The 15,338-nt window shown below is 50.8% G+C and overlaps 7 protein-coding genes across 7 annotated transcripts; 4 read left to right on the forward strand and 3 right to left on the reverse strand.

The window, feature by feature from the left end:
• Positions 1-29: 29 nt before the first annotated feature.
• M436DRAFT_38445 (uncharacterized protein) lies at positions 30-1,883 on the forward strand (the record flags this gene model as incomplete). Its single annotated transcript, XM_013575359.1, has 3 exons — positions 30-386; positions 438-1,576; positions 1,667-1,883. The coding sequence occupies 3 exons, from the start codon at positions 30-32 to the stop codon at positions 1,881-1,883; spliced, it is 1,713 nt and encodes a 570-aa protein (XP_013430813.1).
• An 800-nt stretch (positions 1,884-2,683) lies between these two features.
• M436DRAFT_78274 (kinase-like protein) lies at positions 2,684-3,778 on the reverse strand (the record flags this gene model as incomplete). The annotated part of the gene is made up of 1 exon (XM_013575855.1): positions 2,684-3,778. The coding sequence occupies one exon, from the start codon at positions 3,776-3,778 to the stop codon at positions 2,684-2,686; it is 1,095 nt and encodes a 364-aa protein (XP_013431309.1).
• Positions 3,779-5,787: 2,009 nt separating this feature from the next.
• M436DRAFT_38178 (peptidyl-prolyl cis-trans isomerase 1) lies at positions 5,788-7,008 on the reverse strand (the record flags this gene model as incomplete). The annotated part of the gene is made up of 3 exons (XM_013575308.1): positions 5,788-6,551; positions 6,606-6,870; positions 6,928-7,008. The coding sequence occupies 3 exons, from the start codon at positions 7,006-7,008 to the stop codon at positions 5,788-5,790; spliced, it is 1,110 nt and encodes a 369-aa protein (XP_013430762.1).
• A 503-nt stretch (positions 7,009-7,511) lies between these two features.
• Positions 7,512-8,114, reverse strand: M436DRAFT_37246 (uncharacterized protein; the record flags this gene model as incomplete). The annotated part of the gene is made up of 2 exons (XM_013575136.1): positions 7,512-7,843; positions 7,895-8,114. Coding segments are annotated over 2 exons (552 nt in total), but the record flags the coding sequence as incomplete, so codon positions are not given.
• Positions 8,115-8,611: 497 nt separating this feature from the next.
• Positions 8,612-10,704, forward strand: M436DRAFT_38459 (uncharacterized protein; the record flags this gene model as incomplete). The annotated part of the gene is made up of 4 exons (XM_013575363.1): positions 8,612-8,647; positions 8,698-8,916; positions 8,969-10,578; positions 10,644-10,704. 4 exons carry the CDS (start codon positions 8,612-8,614, stop codon positions 10,702-10,704), a joined length of 1,926 nt encoding a protein of 641 aa, XP_013430817.1.
• A 924-nt stretch (positions 10,705-11,628) lies between these two features.
• On the forward strand, positions 11,629-13,294 carry M436DRAFT_38571 (WD40 repeat-like protein; the record flags this gene model as incomplete). Its single annotated transcript, XM_013575385.1, has 2 exons — positions 11,629-12,915; positions 12,968-13,294. The coding sequence occupies 2 exons, from the start codon at positions 11,629-11,631 to the stop codon at positions 13,292-13,294; spliced, it is 1,614 nt and encodes a 537-aa protein (XP_013430839.1).
• A 467-nt stretch (positions 13,295-13,761) lies between these two features.
• On the forward strand, positions 13,762-14,895 carry M436DRAFT_60357 (ATPase get3; the record flags this gene model as incomplete). Its single annotated transcript, XM_013575543.1, has 3 exons — positions 13,762-14,148; positions 14,207-14,796; positions 14,853-14,895. The coding sequence occupies 3 exons, from the start codon at positions 13,762-13,764 to the stop codon at positions 14,893-14,895; spliced, it is 1,020 nt and encodes a 339-aa protein (XP_013430997.1).
• Positions 14,896-15,338: the final 443 nt, after the last annotated feature.

Raw genomic sequence — 15,338 nt, forward strand, 5'->3', positions numbered from 1 at the left:
TACAAGTCTTTGCCTTCCTCGTACTGCTGATGATCTTTGCTGGTCTGATTGTATGGAGAGGAGAAGCAAAACCATTCCAAGCTTTTCCTGAGTCGGGGGATGAATCTACAACTGAGCAGTTGTTACCGCCTCTACTGCTTCCTGGACGCACCACACATTCGCGAATGTTCCCTCAACAGCATTCTTTTGCATACTCGTACTTTTCTGTGGGAGTGCCTGTAGACTTCAAGGGATGTTCTGGGTCTATGTTGTCTACCAATCTGGAGTTGCTGCCTCTGAGTGAGCGAAGGAAGGGCTGGTTCAACGTGAATGCTTCGGACTATCTGTATCGAGGTGGAGAAGAGCGTGGACTTGAAGCGCGTCTGCGGTGCTACCTTCGTGGAGAGGTATGTTTAAACGATGTTGGTCTCATGATGCCAATAGCTGACCTGTTATAGGGCGTCCCGGATGAAGTCTGGTCTTTCGCTTATCTCGTGACAGCGCCAAAATTCTTGGGCTACTCATTCAATCCAGTATCATTCTGGTACATCTACGATACTTCCAAGAAGCTCACTATGATGGTACTCGAAGTCAACAACACTTTCGGAGAGCGTCGCCTCTACCTCCTCAAAGCTGAGGAGAAAGCCACAGATGAATCTGTCCCAGATGGCTTCGAAGCACCCGCCAGAGCGACAAAGTTCACAAATGCTTGGGTCAAAGATTTCCACGTCTCGCCATTCAACTCACGCAAAGGCACATATTCTCTTACAGCTGCTGATCCAGTTGCTGCTCTGAAGTCTGGTGCCAAGGTGTTGGACAACATCGTTGTTCTCAATTCTTCCAAAGCTCATGCCAAACTTGTTGCACGTGTGTACTCTGATGGCGATCACATGGATCCAACCACCATGACTACTTCTCAAGTTATCAATCTTCTCGCATCTTGGTTCTGGGTCGGCTTCTTGACGTTCCCTCGAATCATCGCACAAGCGTATAAACTATATTTCAAGCGCAAACTCCACGTCTGGTTTCGACCTGAGGTTTTGGCTTCAAGTATTGGTCGCACACATACCTCTTCTGAAGCCATCATGGAAGCTTTCTTCCTTGCCTATCTTGGCTATCTGGTGGATTCGGCAGCTTCGCCTTTGAAACTCACGTATACACCAGCGGGCGGCCTGGGGACTTCAACCGTCTTGAGGTCCAAGGATGTCACAAAAGATCAAAAACCCAAGGAACTGACACTCAAAGTCCTAACACCAGCTTTCTACACGAGATTTGCACATTACGCACACACCACTGAAGCTTTTGATCGCGAGAGCCTGCATACCTCCCCACAGAACCAAACACTGGTTATCGAGAACCCCGAGCACCTTTCTATACTCCTTGGCTCCTCTACTCCTAGCCCAGTGGCATCCAACTTCAACACCCTCGAACAATACCGTTGGCATCTGCTCCAGCGTCTTCGCTCCCCACCTCCTGCAACCGCATACCCTGATACACACACCGAGCTGCACGACCTGGCCAGCGTGAGTGATATTCGTCGCCTGCCTCTTTCACCTCTCGACAAGTTTGTTCTCTCCAACTTCGCCAACGATGCAAAGTATGCCGCGATAGCAGCTAAACAATTATTCAAACACGAACCCACCAGCTTCCCACCTTCGGCTTCTGTCTCACTGCGAGATGTTTATAGGAGTACAGTTATGAAGATTTTCATCGCTGATACCTATCTCTTTGGCTTTGAGGGGTTGATTGGTGTGTTTGACATTTTGGTCAGAGTGCTTTTGGTGATGGTGTGGTTTAAATGGTTTACTGGTGGGGAGGTGGCAAACAAAGCTGTTGGAGAGATGCTAATGAGGTGGCTTGGGGTTGGTGGATTGCATCTGTGGGATTTTATCAAGCGTATTTGAAAGTGATAGAGGTATAGAAGAAAATAGATGGTGTACAGATGTGTTCGGAAAGCATGGCAGAGATCCTGCATGTCAATTAACCGTCAATGGTGTTTCCTTCCTCGTTTGTTGAATTGTTTTTCTTCTGCTCCTGCCGTAATCAGAGATGCAGATACGATTGTCACTATTTAAGTATGAGTGACACTGACCCTGGCACTTCATTTACAGTGTAGTACATGCAGCGTGCTTGTCGAGCAACGAGTATCGTCCCAATGCATATGCCGTGGTGCCGCCAGATGTTGACTACGATTCGATGTACAAATGACGTCGTCCTTATGCTTCGAGGATCAAAGCAAGTATACACCATGTTGTTGACAATAACGTAAGCGTAGCTCCTGCCACAATAGTCACCGCCGGCCAACGAGGTGGGATCACAGCCGATATGGCTCATGGTTACTCTCAAGAGGAGTACAGATATCCATGGGGCACCGTATAACTACCCTCTGGCGTGAATTTATGGGTGAGTAGCTTGGATCCACAAATTGGTGGAAGGGGCAGATGATTATGACAGGGCAGCGACTTCAGCTCTTGAAAGGGAAGATCGTGTGAAGAAAATACTCGTTTTGGTTCTGTATCGTCCCAGTCGTTGCTGTGTATGTAACCTATATGAATCCTGTCCTGTATCCCAGTAAAAGTTTGCCGAGGGGTATCGTGCCGTAAATGAGAAGTGAAAAAAAAAGAGGAGAAGAAAGAGAAAGCCAAGTACGCCCATCATCAGAGAAACCCAGCAACTCCAGTCATGCAAAAATCAAAGCCTCCCATCAACATCTGATCCCCAACCCTACCGACTCCACCTTGCTCAACTTCCCAACCAACGCATCAACTTTCCTACACCAAGCCCCAGCATCAACTCTGTCTTCCCTCTTCTTCCTCAACGCGCAAGCCACAAGACTCAATATGTTTCCTTCGCCTCTTCTCCTCTGCCACTCCTTTTGCAATTGCTCAACTCTGGCTTCAAAAGCAGGTTCTTGCATAGCCCAACTCATCGCATCACCCATCTTTACCGCTTCTCTGAGGCGAAAGCCATTGTTGAGTAAGGACTCGAAAGGGTTGCCGCCACAGAGGAAGGATAGCAGAGTGATACCTAGAGCATAGATGTCCGAAGAGAAAGTTGGGATAGAGAGATCAGCATCGCGGGAGAGTTGTTCGGGTGCCATGAAGGAGTAGGTGCCGCCGCCTGAGTGTGAGGATGGTGTAGTGTCAGCCACGAAACTGGTGCTAAAGTCTGCGTAGCGGGCTGTTGGTAATGAGTCATAACTCGATGAGAGGAGGATGTTGGCGGGTTTGATGTCAGCGTGGATGGTGTTCGCTGTGTTGTGCAGAAAGTAAAGGCCGTGGGTTAATCGCTGTAACACGTGGAGGAAGAGATCCAGAGTTGATGATGAGGGAAGGTTGGATGAGGACTCGAGAAGGGATTCTAGAGTTCCGAAGTCTGCACGTTGGAAGAGAAGAGAAGGAGTCGGTGTTCCTGTGCATAGACCGAGGAAGGGAACCACGTAGTCCGAACTCGATTCGTAAGTTTGAATGTGAGTGAGTATCTGAGCTTCAGCTTGGAAGACTCCAGTTGCGTCCGAGCGTGTTGCTGTCTTGATTGCATACTGTTCAGAAGATCCAAAGGTACTCCTGTGTGGTGTTGATGGTGGGGTCAGAGGACGCCCGCTTTCACTCTGACGAGAAGGCAGGGCTGGGCTGCTGTATACCTTACTCCACACGCCTTCACCCAGCAACTGTGCTTGTGACAAGTCAGGAGTGAAGTGCAGTTCCTGGACACGAGAGTGAGAAGCATCCAGAGACCGCCTCGAAGGAAACTGATCATCGAGCTTTGCCCGTGCGGGCGTAGAAGGAGGAGTGAGCATTTCTTGATCTTCTAAACCATTTTTCGACGATTCGACTGTGATTTTTTGGCTGCCACCGTTGGCTGGCGTCCTTATCTGTAGTCCTTGCATTTCGCGCAACAGTTCGTTAGGCGTTGTTCTGGCCCTCTTGTAAACCGGTCTGGAAGTATATTGCTCGTTCTGGCCAATCCGCGTGGAATGTGAAGTGAAATTCGTATGGGAAACAAAAGGACCTCGTGCATGTGCAGCGCTCGTGAAGACTTTCGCCGTCATCTTCTGACTATATATCCAAGCGGAGAGCGAGTCAAAAAGCACACTGAGTACCTATGACGGCATGGGAAGGTCCGGAACAGAAGGGATGTGTGTGACAGTGTGTGGGCTAGCTGACTCGGATCAGGGTCTCCGGGGGAGTTGTCTTTCAGAGCGCGTCAGATGTCCAGAAGAGAGCGATGAAACATAAAATCCTTCGATACGATCTCGACGCCAGTATCCAACCAAGACAAGCGTTATCCGAGGGCTTGAAGCGTAAAAAAGGAGTGTGACTGGAAACTTCCAGCAAAAGAAAAGAAAAGGAAATTCTCTGCTTGATAGAGAGAAAAACAAGATGAGAAGGAAAGCAGAAACAAACACTACCGTAGCATTGGCACTTTCTATGGTAATACTTGGATAATAGAATCCACGGTTCCGCTAAGGGTTTTGTCGGGAGAGTGGGGAGGTTCTACATTGCTTGCCAGCAAACGCGCCGATAAGGGAGGAGAGTAGGGTCGTTTTTTCCGTCGACATACTAGAGCGCCACATTTGGCAAGTTAAAAACCTTAGCTCGCTTGGCATCCTACGGGTTTATCGATTGTCAGACAGAGGTGTGTGGAATCCTTTGGCTGCTGGAGCCTTTCGGCAGCAGTGTCATGTTCAGTCAAGGAGAGAGGAGAGAGATGAGGAAGGAAACGTCACAGCATGCAGTGTCGCGAACCAACCAAAGCGCCATGGAACGTGGGGAGAGCAGCATCTCCATTGGCCCTCCAGTCGTGTTTGGAACGTCAAGCACGCAGAATGTTCCCATCCTCGGCGGTTTTGGCAGAGATGACCCGGAATTTGGGAAATAAGATGGCCGCACAGATCCAGATGCGGGCGGGATTGACAGCGATTGAGCAATGGTTCACTTGTTCCATTGGTTTTGACAGGCTGATCCTGTAGACTTGTTTCTCCACGCCCTTGCCTCGTGACACATGGCACCCGAATATCGTCGCGCGCGAAGATGGTTGCTTTCTTTTGTATGTAGATCTACCATTGATCGCTCCATGCTGCAACCATGCAGTGCCACGCTTATCTGGCTTTTGCTAGACTTGAGAGCGATGTCATGCAAGGAACAGCAAAAGCCAAAAGTCGCTCGCGGAGTTGCGGGCGGCATTGTATCATCGCAATCAGCTATCTCTAAGCGAGCAACTGAGGGAGATACAAAAAGCCTCTGCGCCGCATTACTGACGATTGATTTGGGGGCTTGAAAGATAGGGGAGCAGGCGCTGCAGGACCCGATGTTCGGGACTGCTCTTTTATCAGTGTGGTTCATCTTTTGCTCTAGCGTTGTGCCATCAATTGCCGACCCGGCATGGTGCCATGGCCAGGCATGTTTGTATCTAGCTGGACCGTCCGCCGGGCGCTGGAGAGTTTTCCGGATGCTCGTGAGATCCACCACAGCTCGGCATGGTTTGTGACTGTTTACGTGAAGACTATCAAAGCTTTGCCGGGTTGTTGACACAGAGCTGAAGACACGGCTGAAGAAGCTTCATATCACGAGTCGTGGTTTCACACAGAATGAAGATTTGAAGCACAAAGAGTCGCACAGCACAAGATTGGAAGATTGATTCTTATCTGGAGATTGTGCATCGTTGCTCCAACGAAAGAAAGGTCGGCTACGCTATGCTTGCGCCCATAACTCCTTTCTATCCTTCCTGTTTAATGATAGATACACAAATGCTCCCCTTGCCTCGCTTTTTGGTAACGTGTAATGGTCGTGATGTCGTGTAGATGTTCTAAGAGAAGAACTTGCTGTAGGCAGCCTTCTCCTTCTTTGCTCTGTCGGTAGCAGCCTTCTTGACGGCGGCCAGTTCGTTCTTGACTGCTGCATCATCAGGCACAACCTTGAGGGCCTCTTCCAAGTCTGCAACTGCGTCCTCCTCATTCTTGAGACCCTCTCTTGCCAGAGCGCGGCGGTACAGAGCCTTGCCCTTTTCCGGTGCCTTGATTGAGGAGACTGCGATAGCGTTGGTGGCAGACTTCTCGGCGTCGGCGTAGTCGTTGAGCTTGAGTTGCAAGAGAGCGCTGTTGGAGTGAAGAGCGATTCTGAGCGAAGCCAAAGCAGGGCCAAGCTCTGGTGGGTCGTTCTCGAGAGCCTCGGGGTATTCGTGCAGGTATCTCAGTCCCTTCTGGTACTTGGCGAGACCGAGAGCAATGTCTCCCCTCTTGAAAGCATCGGTTCCCCTGGTCTTCAGGTCGTTGGCAATCTTGACAATCTCGAGTCCAGGGATGTCCTCGCCCTGGTCTTCGGGGAAGTCTTCGTAGGGGTCTCCAGTGCTGTCGGGAACTTTCTCGGCGGCCTTGTTGTAGTCCTCTCCAGTGAGCTCACCGCAGTCGACGATTACGCATTCCTTGTTGGGCTTGTCGTTGGGGCCGCAGGGTGTGTTCTCGATAGTGCGAATGATGCTCTTGCCGCCGAGGACCTCTCCGAAGACAACGTGCTTTCCGTCAAGGTGGGGAGTGGGAACGGTGGTGACGAAGAATTGGGAGCCGTTGGTGCCTAGAGCAATGATCAGCAGATACTCGTGTGTAGTCCAGCGACTGGGAAACTTACCAGGACCAGCATTGGCCATGCTCAACAGGAAGGGCTTCTCGTGCTTGAGTTCAAAGTTCTCATCCTCGAACTTCTCTCCGTAGATACTCTCACCACCAGTTCCGTTGCCAGCAGTGAAGTCACCACCCTGGATCATGAAAGACTTGATGACACGGTGGAAACCAGAGCCCTTGTAGTGGAGGGGCTTGCCGTTCTTTCCCTCGCCCTTCTCGCCGGTGCACAATGCGCGGAAGTTATCGGCAGTCTTGGGAACAACATCGTTGTACTACGCTTCGAGTAAGTCGCTTGTTGTGTGAGTGAGGAGCAGTGGAGAAGTTCCTACCAACTCGAAAGTGACACGGCCAGCATTGGTCTTGCCAATGTTGATGTCGAAGAAGACACGGCTGCGCTTGGTCTCGGCCATTTTGGATCGAGTGTATGTAAGAGTGGACGGGGTAGTATTCAATTCAGAAGAGTAACAGGTCATGCGACAAGAAGAAAGACAGCAAGCAGGATGAATTGTCCACAGTGAAAGTTGTTGATGCTGATGGCTTCTAGGGCCTTCTATGCGCCAGATGCTACCCCACAGATCACCAACCGATTGCCTGTTTGAGATGTATATATTCGACCCTTGACAACACCTTGCATGCAGACACTGTACTGCAAATAGGAAGCTGGAGCAAACTAGATATCATGTCTGATCGGACATCTGGTCATGGTTGATATTTGGAAAAGTGTCTATCCTGTGCTCTAAAATTGGTATCATGGTAGTGAAAGGAAAGAGCCATTCGAGGAATGAAACAGCTGAGGCTATAGTATGCAGAGTAATAGGGCTGCTAGGCCGACTACTCTAAGAGCGAAGCTGGAAGCTCAAATGTCGTCTGCAGCTTTCCCTTGTGTGTGAGAGGGTCGCCAGGAAGGTCGAAGCTAGTAGGGTTGTCCATCTTGGGAGGATCCGTGTCTATCTGGATAGTGACCTGCGACGAAGAACATGTCAGCATCAAGCACGTTGGCAGACATTGAGATATTTACCGCGCCATCTTCGCACGTATAATCTACACCTACCGGTCCGTCGTTGACTAAAGCCACATCCATCATGGCTTGAAAGACGCCATCTTTGACTCTGTCTGCTTGGTACAAGGCTTGTACTTTCTTGAAGAACTGGTCATAGAGCTCTTTGGCTTTCTCTCCGCTGGCAGACTTGTGGAAGTCTGGCTTGTTGCCCTTCTTGACAGAGGCAAGCAGAGTAAATTGTGATACTGAAATTCTGATCAGAAGATGATATTGCTGGAATAGTGAACTAGGCATACCACAGAGAATCTCTCCCTCGATATCCTTGACACCCCATTTCCATCTGCCGCCTTCGTCGTTGTCCCACAGCTTTGCTTTTAAGATCTTGTTGGCCATTGATTCGACCTCCTTCTGAGTATCATCTTTGCCAATCGCAGCTAGCACAAGCAAGCCTTTGCCGATTGTTGAGATAAGCTGGCCGTCTACCGTGACTGAGGCTGATTTTACCCGTTGAATGACAGCTGAAGGAAATCAATATGATGGTTGAAGGAGAGAATAGAGCAGTGGACTGTACTTCTCATGGTGTTGGTCTGATATGATAGGGCGAAGAGAGAAACTATGAGATTGCAGCGATGCAACACGAATTGATCTACCTTGTGCTTCTCTTGGAATCGATTATGGATGTTACAGGGTCGGATAGAAGTGGACAGGATGTTTCGATAAAGTCAAACGGCACAAACGCACGTAAACTTGACCTTTGGGATTGCTTGGCGGACGAGCGAACGACGGCAACCAACGCAACGCAGTTGTGCGCCAGACACAGTCGCACAAAGCAGCATCCACATCTCGACTCGTCTCCGCTTGTGCCAACTTGCCCATCGCCCCGAGTTGATGGAGAGCTGCCACACCGTCTCCCTGGTTTCGATATCCCCCCACCGAAGCGACGCCGAGCTGCTTCGCCATCCTCATAGTCGACCCTCGCACCACACCCACCCACGAGGGCTACATAACCAACCATGGCGCAACGAAAGCTACAACAAGAGATTGACAAGGTGCGCGCCCCAATGCGCCAACCCCTGACCCAGCTGTTGACACGCGACAGACGTTCAAACGAGTGGCCGAAGGTGTGCAGGCATTCGAAGGCATATACGACAAGCTGCAACAATCGACAAATCCCTCACAGAAGGAAAAGCTCGAGGACAACCTGAAAAAGGAGATCAAGAAGCTACAGAGGTCGCGAGATCAGATCAAAGCATGGGCTGCCCAGAATGACATCAAGGACAAGAAACCATTGCTAGATCAGCGCAAGCTGATCGAGACGGTACTGAGAGCTCTCCTGACTCACTCACGTTTGCCGCTAACGCATGTCAAAGCAAATGGAAAAGTTCAAGGCCGTCGAAAAGGAAATGAAGACAAAAGCCTTCTCCAAAGAAGGACTATCCGCCGCCGCAAAGCTCGATCCGAAAGAGAAGGAGAAACTGGAGATATGCGACTTCTTGGGGAATATGGTCGAAGAGCTGGAACGACAAATTGAGGTCACAGAAGCCGAGGCCGAAACATTACAAGCGAACATGAAGAAGGGCAAGAAGGATACAGCAAAGGCCGACCGGATAGCAGAGCTCGAACGCATGGCCGAACGACATAAATGGCACCAAGGGAAGCTCGAGCTATTACTACGGTCACTGGAGAACGGCGGCGTGGACACGGACCAAGTCAAGGACATTGAAGAGGGCATCAAGTACTATGTCGAGAACAACCAAGAGGTCGACTTTATGGAAGACGACACCATCTACGACGACCTGAATCTTGACGCCGACGAGCAAATGTTCGGCTTGCAGGGTGAGGATGATCGCGTGTCCTCACAGGACAACCAATCGCAACACGACGATACACCGGACCTGCCCGAGCCGCCAACCAAGGTTGCACAGCCTACACCGGCGAAGCTCACCAAGCAGTCATCAGTCGATATTCCCAGCGCCCAACCGAGGAGGTCGTCAGTACAGCTCAAGTCGCCGTTGCCTGCCTTGGCCACGTTGCATGCTTCGATACCGAGTAGCGTGAATGGCAGCGCGCCGCCGGGCATGAAGCCCGCTCCCTTGCCGAATATACCAACTGGTCAAACTCTGAAGTACGCCTCGGCTGCTGCTGCCGCTGCCGCGAGCGACAAGAGTGGTGTTGGAATTGCTCCTCTGCCGCCGCCGCCAGGGGCTACCGCTGCAACTGCCCGTACCAGCTCGACTGCCTCCCCCGCTCCGACCCCTTCACAACCAGTCGCCCAACAGCCCTCGCCCGTACAGCCCCCGCCGCCTACCCCCGCCAAGCCGCAAGAACCTCCGGCAAAGACTCCCTCGCCTGCTCAAGAGCCTACTCCACCTGCCCCGGAGCCCAAGGTCAAGAAGAGCGCGAAGCAAGCACAACAACCATCGCAGGACTCTGGCGTCGCTCTTACAAATGGCGAGTCTTCTAGGCAACAGAAGCAACCTCAGCAGCAACCACAACAAGAGGAGGAGGAAGAGCAAGAAGATGTGTCCTACTACCATCTGCCGGAAAGCTTGAGCGATTTGCTCGAATCTTTCACTACCACAAAGGAGCGCGCATTTTCGGCGAATCCCCAAGTACCCGAGGACCACCTGCTGTCTTTGTCGCGGAGTAGCATGCCGACACCCATGGACGCCGAGAAGCCCTACCACTACAAGCCAGCATCGCCCTATGCTTACACACCGGCTCACTATCCCCAGGAGCCTCTTACCGTGTTTGACGACCCACGACTGTACAGTAGAATCGAGACGGATACACTGTTTTACGCCTTTTACTACCGCCAGGGCACTTACCAGCAGTTCCTGGCTGCAAAGGCATTGAAGAGTCAAAGTTGGCGCTTCCATAAGCAGTACCAAACCTGGTTCCAACGACACGAAGAACCTAAGAACATCACCGAGGAGTACGAACAAGGAACATATCGCTTCTTCGACTACGAAAGCACATGGTACGCCGCGCATCCTGACCACTAATCCTTCAAATCATTATTACTCGCCCTAACATATTACACAGGATGAACCGTAGAAAGGGCGATTTCAAGTTTGCTTACAAGTTCCTCGAAGATGAGCTCTAAGTTCGAGCATCAACCGTTCATCGTTCATGGCTTGATCTAGAGTTTCTGTCGTCGCGATTCCTCTTCTTCTTTTCCCGTTCTACCTACCTGTTTGCAAAAGACCATGGCAAGATCATCAATGTTTGGGGTTTGGGGGCAAAAAGGCAGGCCTTTTATCATTGAGAGTGCTTACCTATGGGCAAAAACAGAGATTTGGTTCTTGCTTCTCGTTTTCTTCTCGCTTTTTCTGTATCTGCTTCGTGATTGTCAGTGAGCTTTCGTAGATTGTCGCGAGTAGACGTGTCAACGGTGAGTCAGGTGCACTGTAGATTGTAAGTCTCACTCCACATCACGGTCGCTTCCAGCTGTAGAGTGGATAGCGACCGTGTCATGTCAATCCATGACACCTTTGATCCCATCGAACTGATGGGATCAGCTCTTGTCACCAAGACATGATCTGGAAATATCATATCGCTACTCCTTCTTGACCCGTGGATTGCTTGCATAGTAGGAGATGCTGGAACTGATAAGACCCCAGGTGATCGGGAAATTTTTGTTCATTTTTTGCATGTATACTGTGATTGTCTTGAGTCCGCTACACGGAGCAGACATCAAGAGTGACTCTCTGAAATACGAGGTCAGTCTGGAGTAATTTGCTTGTAACACCCGACCTACAGACTTTGATGCGTTCTAACTTGATTCTGCCGTCTGAAAAATTGCCTAGAGACCTGTGTGTTAGTCTCAGATCAGAAATCTAGATATTGCGATTGCTACACGTCGCCGACTGTTTTTTCTGATGGTCAAGGGGGTGACCCGGGCGATCTGTCCGTGCGTCGATGTCCGATGGTTGATGGATAAGATAAGATGAATCTCGAAAAAAGTCCAAAGCGTCTCCACCTTTCGGCCATCTTTTTTGCGACGAGAACATCACATATCAACGACACGATGGCAGCCGAAGTACAATCGCTGCAGCCACTTAAGCTGGCTGCTGGACCCGAGGCCATTACTGCAGACCAGCGCTACTGGAAAGGATTCAGATCACAACAACTGGTGCCCTCGCCGCATTCAAATCCCATCACGCACATATCGTTTCCTCCGTTGCCTACAAACCCGCTCGTAACGCCGCCTTCAGATACCTTCGCGGTCACCTCCGGAAGCAGAGTCCAAATTTTCTCGTCAAAAACACGCAAACTCTTGAAGACCATCACGCGATTCGGATATGATGATATTGCGCATTCGGGAGAGATTCGTCGCGATGGACGTGTGCTTGTCGCAGGTGGAGACAGTGGTGCAATCCAGGCATTCGACACTGGATCAAGAGCTATTTTGAAAACATGGAAGGAACACAAGCAGCCCGTCTGGGTCACAAGATGGAACCCGAACGATCTCACCTCCATCATGAGTTGTAGTGACGACAAGACTGTCAGACTGTGGGACTTGCCCAGCGAGTCTAGCATGACCACTTTCTCAGGACATCAGGATTATGTTCGTAGCGGTGCCTTTATGCCTGGTCAGAGCAGCAATCTGCTCGTCTCTGGTAGTTACGATCAGACTGTTCGTCTCTGGGATTCGAGAGCACCCAAGCGTGCCGTCATGACGTTCAAGCACGCTGCTGCCATCGAGAGCGTTCTCCCAATGCCCTCTGGAACCCAGGTGCTTGCAGCTGCCGACAATCAGATCAGCGTTCTGGACCTGGTCGCTGGAAAGCCTTTGCATCTGATCAAGAACCATCAGAAGACCGTCACTTCGCTCTGCTTGGCCAACAATGGAACAAGACTCGTCAGTGGTGGTCTGGACGGACACGTAAAGGTCTTCGAGACATCAGCATGGAACGTTGTGGCTGGCTTCAAGTATCCCAGCCCTGTGCTTTCGCTGAGCGTTGTCGGAGCTGGTGCCACTAGAGAGGACAGGCATCTCGCAGTCGGTATGCAGTCTGGTCTGCTGTCGGTCCGCACTCGTCTGTCAGGAGAACAGAAAGCAGCAGCAAGAGAAAAGGAGAAGGAGATGCAAGCCTTGGTTGCCGGTACTATCGAGGAGTACGATAGGAAGAAGGCCAAGAAGCTGCGACAGGGCGACAAGAAGGCTCTGCGTGGTCGCGACTTTACCGGAGAGGGTGCCGATATTGTCATCGACGGAAATGCTCGCGGAAACATCAGAAACCAGTCCAAGTGGGAGTCTGCTCTGCGAAATGGCAAATATGCTCTGGCCGTCGATATGGTTCTTGGAGCTACCGTAAGTTTGATCATTATCATATTATGCAAACCACAGGACTAACTCGACGCAGAAATTCTACAATCCCAACATGCTCACTCTCCTTACCGCACTCCGTCACAGATCTGCCATGCGCACAGCCTTCAAGGGCCGCGATGAGACATCTCTCCAGCCCATCCTCCGCTGGGTGATCAAGTACATCGGCCACCCTCGTTACATCAAGCTTACCAGCGATGTCGCCATGCTTCTTCTGGACCTGTACTCTGAGCAAACCATGGACTCGCCAGAGATCGATGACCTCCTCAACCAACTTCACCGCAAGGTCAGACACTGTTCAGAGTTGGCGCAGGCAGCATACTCGACCCAGGGCATGCTTGAGCTACTTGTGTCCGGCGCATGAAGAAGCACTGAGGTCTGGACTCGAGATTGACAGAACGAGCGGGAAGTGGCCTTCGCAAGTCAAGACACGCCTCGACACGCTCCAAGAGGAAAGGCACGTCGAGGATTTTGGACGTGGTTCCACACCTGACATGAAGCCGTCACGGAGAATGTACTCTGGCCACTGTCTGAACCAGTGCTTATAGAGGAAGAGCAAAAGTATGGCGTCCGGTGTGGCATGGTGGTGTAAATAGCATAGGCAGGAGCTTTGGAGTTTCGATGCATAAAATAATGATACCCGAATTATTCACAGCCACTTGTGCATATTTATGACGCTGCATGATGCCCCGCATGCCAGCTTTCAAGCATGTTCCAGCCACTCTTTCCCAAGAAACAATCATCTCTCACAATCACCACGTGTTTACACAACTAGAACCGTCTTCGTCGAATCTCCAATCGCGTAGATCACTGGAACATATACCAACCAAAATGGCCGCCCTCATCAACACAGACGACGAGATGGCCCCCTCGTTGCAGAACATCCTCGACCAAAAGTCGCTCCGCTGGATCTTTGTCGGCGGCAAGGGTGGTGTCGGAAAGACCACCACCTCTTGTTCCCTGGCCATCCAACTCGCAAAGCACCGCAAGAACGTCCTCCTCATCTCGACCGACCCCGCTCACAACTTGTCCGATGCCTTCAACCAGAAGTTCGGAAAGGACGCCCGTCTGGTCAATGGCTTCGACAACCTGAGCGCCATGGAGATCGATCCCAATGGTTCCATCACTGACATGCTCAATGCTGGTGGTGAGGAGACTCAGGAGGCCATGTCTGGTCTCGGTGGCATGGGAAACATGATGCAGGACCTTGCTTTCAGCGTAAGCGGCTGTATCTGACAATAGAAAGGCGCATCGCTAACCACATCCACACAAACAGATCCCTGGTGTTGACGAAGCCATGTCTTTCGCCGAAGTCCTCAAGCAAGTCAAGTCGCTCAGCTACGAGTGCATCATTTTCGATACCGCACCCACCGGCCACACCCTCCGTTTCCTACAATTCCCCACCGTCATGGAGAAGGCCCTCGGCAAGATCTCCCAACTCTCCGGTCAATTCGGTCCCATGCTCAACGGCATCCTCGGCGCCCGCGGCGGCCTGCCCCAAGGCCAAAGCCTCGACGACATTATCAAGAAGATGGAGGATCTGCGCGCTACCATCAGCGAGGTCAACACCCAATTCAAGAATGCAGACCTGACTACCTTTGTCTGTGTATGCATTCCTGAGTTCTTGTCACTGTACGAGACGGAGAGAATGATCCAGGAGTTGAACAGCTACGAGATCGACACACACGCTATTGTTGTCAACCAGCTGTTGTTCCCCAAGGAAGACAACCCTTGCGAACAGTGTAATGCGAGAAGAAAGATGCAGAAGAAGTACCTTGAGCAAATTGAGGATCTGTACGATGAGTTCAACGTCGTCAAGATGCCTCTGCTCGTCGAGGAGGTTAGAGGAAAGGAGAAGCTTGAGAAGTAAGTTCTTACCCTGCCATTTTGTGAAGGAATCGTGTACTGACAATCATTTACAGGTTCAGCGAGATGCTTGTTACGCCTTTCCAGCCCCCTCAATAGATGTCTGGTTTGGCTCTTATTCGTACTTTTTGGAAGACATGATACCAATGAATTGACTGAGCGCTTGTTTCCCTCATTCTTACCCTCTCTGATACTCTTCGCATAATTTGATATGTTGGAGCCTGTATGAGAATCATGTTTTGTAGCAGGAACGAGTTCAAGGAGCACTTTGCGGCATCGCGCTATGGGCATAGGTACGTAACGAACATCAAGAAAGGAACCAAAGACGTGCTTACTAACCACCTCTCTGAGGTACACAAGCTTCTCAACTTTCTCTCATGCATCCTCACAGCATTGACTTCTCACTCTTGGATGCCTTTGAAACTGTTTTGTATTAAGCGACCGACCGCTCTCGAAAAGCGAAAACTCCACTACCTGCATTAATAAAACATTCAACCTGCGCTGCCCGCCTATCTTTGCTCACCTCAGCTGCATCGAAATAC

Source organism: Aureobasidium namibiae (assembly GCF_000721765.1).
Source record: "Aureobasidium namibiae CBS 147.97 unplaced genomic scaffold scaffold_2, whole genome shotgun sequence".
NCBI lineage: Eukaryota > Fungi > Ascomycota > Dothideomycetes > Dothideales > Saccotheciaceae > Aureobasidium > Aureobasidium namibiae.